Source organism: Hylobates moloch, unplaced genomic scaffold, assembly GCF_009828535.3.
Source record: "Hylobates moloch isolate HMO894 unplaced genomic scaffold, HMol_V3 SCAFFOLD_19, whole genome shotgun sequence".
Taxonomy (NCBI): domain Eukaryota; kingdom Metazoa; phylum Chordata; class Mammalia; order Primates; family Hylobatidae; genus Hylobates; species Hylobates moloch.
Window position 1 is genome coordinate 34,604,698 of NW_026652294.1, and position 9,261 is coordinate 34,613,958.

The 9,261-nt window shown below is 57.2% G+C and overlaps 1 protein-coding gene across 1 annotated transcript in view; it reads right to left on the reverse strand.

The window, feature by feature from the left end:
* The window catches only part of SERPINF2 (serpin family F member 2), a 10,177-nt gene extending 3,376 nt beyond the window's left edge, over nt 1–6,801 (reverse strand). The window contains exons 1-7 of the mRNA XM_032139002.2: nt 6,739–6,801; nt 6,602–6,640; nt 6,420–6,482; nt 5,900–6,101; nt 4,632–4,775; nt 4,284–4,487; nt 3,042–3,184 (exon numbers count right to left, since the gene is read on the reverse strand). Of these exons, the coding sequence (XP_031994893.1) occupies nt 3,042–3,184; nt 4,284–4,487; nt 4,632–4,775; nt 5,900–6,101; nt 6,420–6,482; nt 6,602–6,640; nt 6,739–6,801 (858 nt within the window). The remainder of the gene's footprint in view (nt 1–3,041; nt 3,185–4,283; nt 4,488–4,631; nt 4,776–5,899; nt 6,102–6,419; nt 6,483–6,601; nt 6,641–6,738) is intronic.
* Nucleotides 6,802–9,261: the final 2,460 nt, after the last annotated feature.

The following is a 9,261-nucleotide window of genomic DNA, read 5'->3' on the forward strand; positions in this document are numbered from 1 at the left end:
CCCGGCCTCTTTTTTTTTTGAAATTAGTCTAGCTCTGTCACCCAGGCTGTAGTACAGTGGTGCGATCTCGGCTCACTGCAAGCTCTGCCTCCTGGGTTCATACCATTCTCCTGCCTCAGCCTCCCGAGTAGCCGGGACTACAGGCGCCCGCCACCGCGCTCAGGTAATTTTTTGTATTTTTAGAAGAGATGAGGTTTCACCGTGTTAGCCAGGATGGTCTCGATCTCTTGACCTCGTGATCCACCTGCCTCCACCTCCCAAAGTGCTGGGATTACAGGCATGAGCCTGTAAACTGCGCCCAGCCTCTTTTTTTTTTTTTTTTTTTCCAAGACAGAGTTTCACTCTTATTGCCCAGGCTGGAGTGCAGTGGTGTGATCTTGGCTCACTGCAACCTCTGCCTCCCCGGTTCAAGTGATTCTCCTGCCTCAGCCTCCCAAGTAGCTGGGACTACAGATGCTCACCATCTCGCCTGGCCAATTGTTGTATTTTTAGTGGAGACAGGGTTTCACCATGTTGGCCAGGCTGGTCTCAAACTCCAGACCTCAGGTAATCCACCTGCCTCGGCCTCCCATAGTGCTGGGATTACAGGCATGAGCCACCACGCCCGGCCATTAAGATTTGATTTGGAAGGATTCTGCAGCAAAAGCTGCGTGGACACCATAGGGCTCGAGGGCCTCCTGCAGCTGTGACTCCTTGGGTTCCAGGCAGAGTGCCTGTGTGGAGAACCCCTGCCCGTGGGAGGATAAGCCCTGGGTTCTGGCTGTTTGGGCCTGTCTGCAGAGGGCCTGAGGACAAGAAAGGCTAAGGGGGCCCAAGGAAAGGAGACAAAGGATGAAGGAAGAGTGCGCAGGATACAGCCTGGAGGGAAGGGGAAGCAGGAAAGGGGAGCTGCTGGGGAGGCGGATCAGGCTGGCCTGTCAGAGTGAGCTGCAGGGAAGCCAGGACGTGATCCCGGGCCAGCCTCGCCCACAGCCCCCTCCCAGGAAGGCTGCCCAAGTGGCTTCTGGCTCCTCCCTGCAGAAGTGGCTGTGCTCTGTGTCACACTTGCCTTAGGAAGCTACCAAACAGCCATCTCAGCCACAGCTGTCTGGCCTGGGGATCAATGCCCAGGCCAAGGGGACCACATTTAGGCTAGAAGCAAGGAAGGCCACACCTGAGACAGCCTGGCGCAGAATTTTATCCAATCAGAGCTGGGAGCAGTGGCTCGCACCTGTAATCCCAGCACTTTGGGAGGCCAAGGCAGATGGATCACTTGAGGTCAGGAGTTTGAGATCAGCCTGGCCAACATGGTGAAACCTGTCTCTACTAAAAAAAAAAATACAAAAATTGGCCGGGCGAGGTGGCTCACACCTGTAATCCCAGCACTTTGGGAGGCTGAGGCGGGCGGATCACGAGGTCAGGAGATTGAGACCATCCTGGCCAATATGGTGAAACCCCATCCCTACTAAAAATACAAAAATTAGCTGGGCATGGTGGCGGGCGCCTGTAGTCCCAGCTACTCGGGAGGCTGAGGCAGGAGAATCGCTTGAACCCGGGAGGTGGAGATTGCAGTGAACCGAGATCGCGCCACTGCACTCCAGTCTGGGAGACAGAGCGAAACTCCATCTCAAAAACAAACAAACAAACAAACAAAATTAGCCAGGCGTGGTGGTGCATGCCTGTACTCCCAGCTACTTGAGAGGTTGAGGCAGGAGAGTGGCTTGAACCCAGGAGGCAGAGGCTGCAGTGAGCCGAGATCGAGCCACTGCACCCCAGCCTGGGTGACAGAGCGAGACTCTGTCCCACAAAAAAAAAAAAAAAAAAGAAGTTTATCCAATCAGAATGTTCCACACAGGATACTGAGAGATCCAATCCAATCAGATCCTCCCTTCTAAGGAGCACTGTGTGAGGGCCCCGTGGAATCTCCCAGGCTGGGGGCTGCAGAGACCCTGAGTGGCTGCATGGCCGTGGGGTGGTCCCTGTGCTGCCCCAAAGTCTGTGGGCCCTTGTAATAAAAACCCTTATCAACAATGGTCACCTGAGTCTCAATTCAATGCCCCCTCCTTACAGAATTCTCCCTTACCACTCTTAAATGCCTAAATAAGGCCAGGCGTGGTGGCTCATGCCTGTAATCCCAGCACTTAGGGAGGCTGAGGTGGGCAGATCACCTGAGGTCAGGAGTTCAAGGCCAGCCTTTGTTTTTTCTGAGTCAGAGTCTCAATCTGTCTCCCAGGCTGGAGTGCAGCAGCGCGATCTCAGCCCACTGCAGCCTCTGTCTTCCGGGTTCAAGTGATTCTCCTGCCTCAGCCTCCAGAGTAGCTGGGATTACAGGCGCCCGCCACCATGGCTGGCTAATTTTTGTAGTTTCAGTAGAGATGGGGCTTCGCTATGTTGGTCAGGCTGGTCTCGAACTCCTGACCTCAAAATCACGGCTCACTGCAACCTTTGCCTCCCAGGTTCAAGTGATTCTCCTGCCTCAGCCTCTGGAGTAGCTGGGATTATAGGCACCTGCCACCACGCCTGGCTAATTTTTGTATTTTTAGTAGAAACGGGGTTTCACATCTTGGCCAGGCTGGTCTCGAACTCCTGACCTTATGATCCACCTGCCTGGGCCTCCCAAAGTGCTGGGATTACAGGCGTGAGCCACCGCACCCAGCCAAAATCTCCTTCTTTTTCAGCTTTCCCTCCACAGCACTTCCCACCGTCTGGAATTCCTGTGTTGATGTCCATTCACTGCTGCACTGTGTGTCCTCCCTCCTAAGAGTAGAGACCTGGCCTCCCTCGTGCTCCACAAAAACCCTAGTGCTTAGAACAGTATCTGGAATACAGCAAATGCCCAATATATTTTCATTGAATTACTGAACCTCAAAGAGCGTGGAGCCTCAGTCCTCCCGTCGGGGATGACGGGGGATCATGGCACCTTTTGCAGCTGCCTGCCTAGGGGACATGGCGGCAAGGAAGGCGAGACAGCCTCCCCCTATCCCTGTGCCTGCTCCACAGCCTGCCCCTCCCTTCCCCACCTCCCAGCCTCAGGCCCAGCCTGCTGGACAAGCAAGGGTGACCTGGATCTCAGGCTGCTCCAGCAAGAACCAGCGCAGCGGGTACGTGCGGGCTTGCATCATTTCCACGGGCACCGTGAACTGCTCGTCCAGGTGGAAGGAGTCTTTCTGGGTGAGGCTTGGGTCAAACTTGTTCCTCCAGAAACCTGAAACCCAGCAGAGGGCAGGGGTCACGTCGACGGGGACCAGCTTGGGGCAGAGGGCAGGGGTCACGTCAACGGGGACCAGCTTGGGCTCTGCAACCCCAGCCAGTTGCCCATCCCACCCAGAATCCATTCAAGGATGAGAGAGCGTTGAAGGCCAAGATCCCAGGGAATGCTAGCTGGCATCCAATTGATGTAAGGTCTCTTTCCTGTAGCATTTTTGAAATCTGGGCTCGTGTTTTCCCCAACCCCTGCAATTCTCCTAGGAACCTCCTCCTGGATCTTTTTTTTTTTTTTTTTGAGACGGAGTCTCGCTCTGTCGCCCAGGCTGGAGTGCAGTGGCGCGATCTCCGCTCACTGCAAGCTCCACCGCCTCCCGGGTTCACGCCATTCTCCTGCCTCAGCCTCCCGAGTAGCTGGGACTACAAGCGCCCGCCACCATGCCGGCTAATTTTTTGTATTTTTAGCAGAGACGGGGTTTCACCGTGTTAGCCAGGATGGTCTCGATCTCCTGACCTCGTGATCTCCCTGCCTCGGCCACCCAAAGTGCTGGGATTACAGGTGTGAGCCACCGCACCCGGCCCCTCCTGGATCTTTTCAGGCCATTTGTTCCCAGGGTATTCTCTCTAGAACAACTCATGTGGCTCCTGGGCACCCATCCCCACCACACCCAGACAGCCTCCTGCCTCGTGGCCCGGACTGAGGAAGAAAGGAGACCCTCAGAACAAAGACTGCATGGCCGGGCGCGGTGGCTCACGCCTGTAATCCCAGCACTTTGGGAGGCCGAGGTGGGCAGATCACCTGAGGTCAGGAGTTCAAGGCCAGCCTGGCCAACATGGTTAACCCCTGGCTCTACTAAAATACAAAAATTAGCCGGGCGTGGTGGCGGATGCCTGTAGTCCCAGCTACTCGAGAGGCTGAGCGAGCCAGGAGAATCGCTTCAACCCAGGAGGCAGAGGTTGCAGAGGTTGCAGGGAGCCGAGATCGTGCCACTGCACTCCAGCCTGGGTGACAGAGCAAGACTTGTCTCAAAAAAACAAAAAGGCCTGCACGTCCCAGCTCAGCCTACAGGGTGGGGGATCGGAGAGGAGGAGGAGTGCACCCTGGAAGTGGATGGCGTTGAGGAGAAGCAACACGGTGTCTTCCGGCAACTCAGAGAGGAATTCCTGAATCTTCCCCTCCGTGGCCTCCTTCACCCATTGGTTGATGTTTGCCAGGTCATCTTCCTGCTTTCCCGTCAGGCTCACGGGCTTTGCCCCAAATAGCCGTTCGGATTGTTCCAGGAAATCTTCTTTGATGACAAATCCTGCATGGAGGGAACACAGGCTGTTCCCAGGGCTCGAGGCTCCACAGCCAGCCATGCTGCTAATGGCCACCAGAGGCCCAGCCCCTCTCTCACCCTCCTCCACCCAGGGCAGGACTGAGGGAGCTCGCTGCCATCAGCGTCTACCTTTCTGCAGGTACATCCTGGCAGCCAGTCGGAACGCACCAGGGCCCAGGTTCTGGCAGAGGCGGCTCAGCAGATGGGGGAGGCAGGGCCCTGAGCCTGCGTGCAGCACCTGTTGCAGCCTCTGCAGCGTGTGGTTCTGAGCACCTGGAGGGCATCGCACAGGCTGAGGCCCAGCTGCAGGTCCTTTCTCACCACCACTGCCCACTCCAGTCTCTCCTGGATAACCGTGACGAGCATGTCCACGGCACCACACACCGTCCTTCCACAGCCACCGATATGCTCTGTGTGACTCTCACCCCTGTGACTGACAGGCTGGGTGACCTCACCCCACGCGAGTTACCTTCCCTCTCTGGGCTTCCGTTTCCCAGAGTGAGACCCTCCAGCACAGTGGGAAAGAGTGTAGCTAGCAAACTCTTGCATAAGAATCACCAGGAGGGGCCGGACTGCGGTGGCTCACGCCTGTAATCCCAGCACTTTTGGGAGGCTGGGGCAGGTTGATCACCTTAGGTCGAGAGTTCGAGATCATCCTGGCCAACATGGTGAAACCCCGTCTCTACTAAAAATACAAAAATTAGCTGGGCATGGTGGCTGGTGCCTGTGATCCCAGCTATTTGGGAGGCTGAGGCAGGAGAATTGCTCGAACCCGGGAGGCGGAGGTTGCAGTGAGCTGAGATCACACCACTACACTCCAGCCTGGGCAACAGAGCAAGACTCTCTCTCAAAAAAAAAAAAAAATCACCAGGAAGACTTGTAAATAAGCAGATTCCCCGGCCCAGTCCCTGAGATCTGATTCACACAGATGGATGGGTGGGGGCCCAGGAATCTGCATTTGTTGTTGTTGTTTGAGACGGAATCTTGCTCTGTTGCCGAGGCTGGAGTGCAGTGGCGCCATCTCGGCTCACTGTAACCTCCAACTCCCAGGTTCAAACAGTTCTCTGCCTCAGCCTTCTGTGCCTCAGCCTTCTGAGTAGCTGGGATTACAGGTGAGCACCACCACACCCGGCTAATTTTTTTGTATTTTTAGTAGAGACAGGGTTTCACCATGTTGGCCAGGCTGGTCTTGAACTCCTGACCTCGTGATCCACCCGCCTCAGCCTCCCAAAGTGCTGGGATTACAAGCGTGAGCCACTGCGCCTGGCCTAGGAATCTGCATTTTTACCAAACAGCCACGTGACCCTGGTGGAGGAACGGCCCGTGCAGAACCACTGGAGTGCTGAGTCCTGCTGGCCTCCCAGTTCTCTTGGTCTGGACAGGTGGTGCCAGGGTACCTAGTGCCAGGTGAGACAGCGCCAGGGCCACACTCAGGGGTGACAGGATGAGGTTGGGGCAGGTGGACGTTTGAGCCACCAGGGAGAACAGGTCAGCAGTGAAGGCCATCATGGCGTGGGCCAGCCTGCGGGTCTGCTCTGGGGTGGGGTCTCTGCTGCAGACTCCTGGGGGACTCTTCAGGGCAGTCTGGCCACCAGGCTCCTGCAGGGACAGATCAGGGGTCAGGGAGGTCAAGGGGTCAGCTCCAGGTTCTGTGTTGAAGGCCTTGTCACAGCCCCTGCGCCTGAGGACAGCAGGGCCTTGTCCCAGCCCCAGGGAAGAGGGAGCGTCAGACGGAGGGCACTGGCATTCTGGGGCCTGGAGCCCACCTTCGGTCCTCCCCGCCCTCTCTCCCTACTGGCCTCTGGACTCCAGAGCCTCAGCCTCAGCACGCGCCCCCGCCCCCGCCCCCCAACCCCTGCTGATGGGCCCTCCTCCCTCTGGCCCCGCCCACTCTTCCCCAGCCCCACCTGGTTGTACCTGGTTGCCCAACTTGAGGAGGGTAAGTGGGGGCACCTTATCCTGGGTCGGCCCGCTAGTTAGCTGCAGAAAGGAGCAAGCAGATGGAGAGCGACCCTTCCCACAGGCCCCCCACCCTGCCCAAGCCACCGGTGAGATACCCGGGGCCTTCCCCCCGTCACAGGCTCCTCACTCCCCAGTACCTGCCGGCCCAAGGGCTCCATGGCGCTCACAGGAGAGAACTGTGGAGAAAGGGATGAGGATAGGAGGGCCCCTCCACGCCAACGCCCCTCTTCTTACCCCTCCACCCCACCCCACCTTGACTTCAGCCCAGCCTCACCACGGAGCAGGGGCCTTGCAGGCAGGACCAGCTGAGCACCAGGAGCCCCCAGAGCAGCGCCATGTTCCTGTGGCAGGGACAGAAAGGTCTGTTCCCATCTCACGTCCCCACGCCCGCCAGGGAGTCCTACCCATGCGATCACAGATACCGCCAAGTCCTGGGTCATGATTGCCAAGGGGAAGAAGCAGGCTCCAGAATCAGAGCGGATCCCAAACACACGAGCAGCGGCTCCCACTCCTGCAGCTGGGACATCCACCCTGGCTTCTTCCCCCTTTTTAGTTTCTGGTGTTTCATATTTCATGCATTTCATGCACTGAGGGTGTTTTGGTGAATAGGAGAGAAATACCAAAACAAAAACGTTCTGATTCTTCAAGGCCTTGCGCTGTGAATCAGATCTGCGTCTGAATCCAGGCTGCCTCTTGCCAAAGGACCTTGGCACTTCCCGTAACTCCGCCAGGCTTGGCCTTACCTTGTAAAACGGTGGCACAAGTCCCTCACTCCTCTCACATGCGTGGTGAGGACCAAAATAAGACCGTCTTTTGGGGGGTTTTGTTTGTTTTTTGAGATGGAGTTTCGCTCTCGTCGCCCAGGCTGGAGTGCAGTGGCACAATCTCGGCTCACCACAACCTCTGCCTCCCGGGTTCAAGTGATTCTCCTGCTTCAGCCGCCCGAATAGCTGGGATTACAGGCATGCACCACCATGCCCGACTAATTTTGTATTTCTTAGTAGAAACGGGGTTTCTCCGTGTTAGTCAGGCTGGTCTCAAACTCCCGACCTCAGGTGATCCGCCCGCCTCGGCCTCCCAAAGTGCTGGGATTACAGGCGTGAGCCACTGCGCCCAGCATAAGACCATCTTTGTGGCCAGGCACGGTGGCTCAAGCCTGTAATCCCAGCACTTTTGGAGGCCAGGGGCAGGTGGATCACCTGAGGTCGGGAGTTCAAGACCAGCCTGGCCAACATGGTGAAACCCCATCTCTACTAAAAATACAAAAATTAGCCGGGCGTGGTAGTGCGCACCTGTAATCCCAGCTACTCGGGAGGCTGAGGCAGAGAACTACTTGAACCTGGGAGGCAGAGGTTGCAGTGAGCCGAGATCACGCCACTGCACTCCAGCCTGGGTGACAGAGCAAGACTCTGTCTCAAAAAAATAAATAAATAAGACCATCTTTGTAAACCCTGAGTACAATGCTTGGCACTCCCCCGATGGCTGGGGTCAGCTTGGCTTACCTCTTCTGAGAAGCCTGCCCTGAAGCCTCCACCGCAGTGCTCCCAGCCCAGAGCTCCTGCCCAGGCTGCTGCATCCATTTAGCCCGTCTTTTTTTTTTTTTTTTTTAAGACCGAGTCTCGCTCTGTCACCTAGGCTGGAGTGTAGTGGCACGATCTCGGCTCACTGCAACCTCCACCTCCCGGGTTAAAGCGATTCTCCTGCCTCAGCCTCCCGAGTAGCTGGGATTACAGGCATGCGCCACCATGCCCGGCTAATTTTGTATTTTTAGTAGAGATGGGGTTTCTCCATGTTGGTCAGGCTGGTCTCGAACTCCCGACCTCAGGTGATCCGCCCGCCTTAGCCTCCCAAAGTGCTGGGATTACAGGTGTGAGCCACCACGCCCAGCCCTAGCCCATCTTTCTCAGGCTGGTCAGGTCTTGCCCACAAGGCTGGACATACCTGTGAGGCCCTGAGTTCTCAGCATGGGTGGCGAGGCGGTCAGAGAGCTGCCTTTTGACCCAGCAGCAGAGCCCAGTGAATGACTCTGGCCAGAGCCACCTCTGCACTTAGGAGACTCACAGGCCTCTGCCCCAGGCTGGCTCTGGGAAGGGCAGGTGTCAGTCTCAGGAGGATAAGTCAGAGCAGGTCTCACAGTCTACCCCCAGCCCACCCCCATCTCAGGGCCAACCCTTCTGGAGGATCCTTCAGTCACCCCTGGCCCCACCCCCATCCCACACAAGAGCCCTTGGCCAGGGCCCCAACTCCGACCTGGGCATTAGAATCTTCTTGCCAAGAGCAGGCTCCAGTTTTTCAAGTCCCAGAGGAGGCTGGGGAGTGACAGGCCTCCTGAATAAATCCCAGACCCCTCAGCCACGGAGGCAGCTCCCTCCTCCTCTCCCGCCCAAGGAGCAGGCCAAGCCGCCCCTCCCCTCGTACCTCTGCGGGCTCCTCGCTGCCACACACGACGCTCCTCTGGCCCCACTCGGGTGCTCCCCACTCTGCCCAGGCTTCAGCCAGCCCAGCCCACCCCTCCCCTCCCCTCCCCTCCCACCAGGACCTTTACTCTCAGCCAACCCCTGTTCAGATTGCTTTCTCTTCTGGTAAATATTGACTTGCACTTCCGGTTAAACATTGATCTTGAAGCCAGAAGCCCCTTTCCCACCAGGGCATCTAATCCTGAGGCAGCCACGCAGAGCCCCCTATATTTGGGTCCCCCCCGCCCCAGCCTTGAAAGAGGAAGTTCAGGAGGAGAGAGTTGAAGAGACTGGATCTGGCTAGCCAAGAGGGCAGATCCAGAAAGCACAGGAACCTAGCA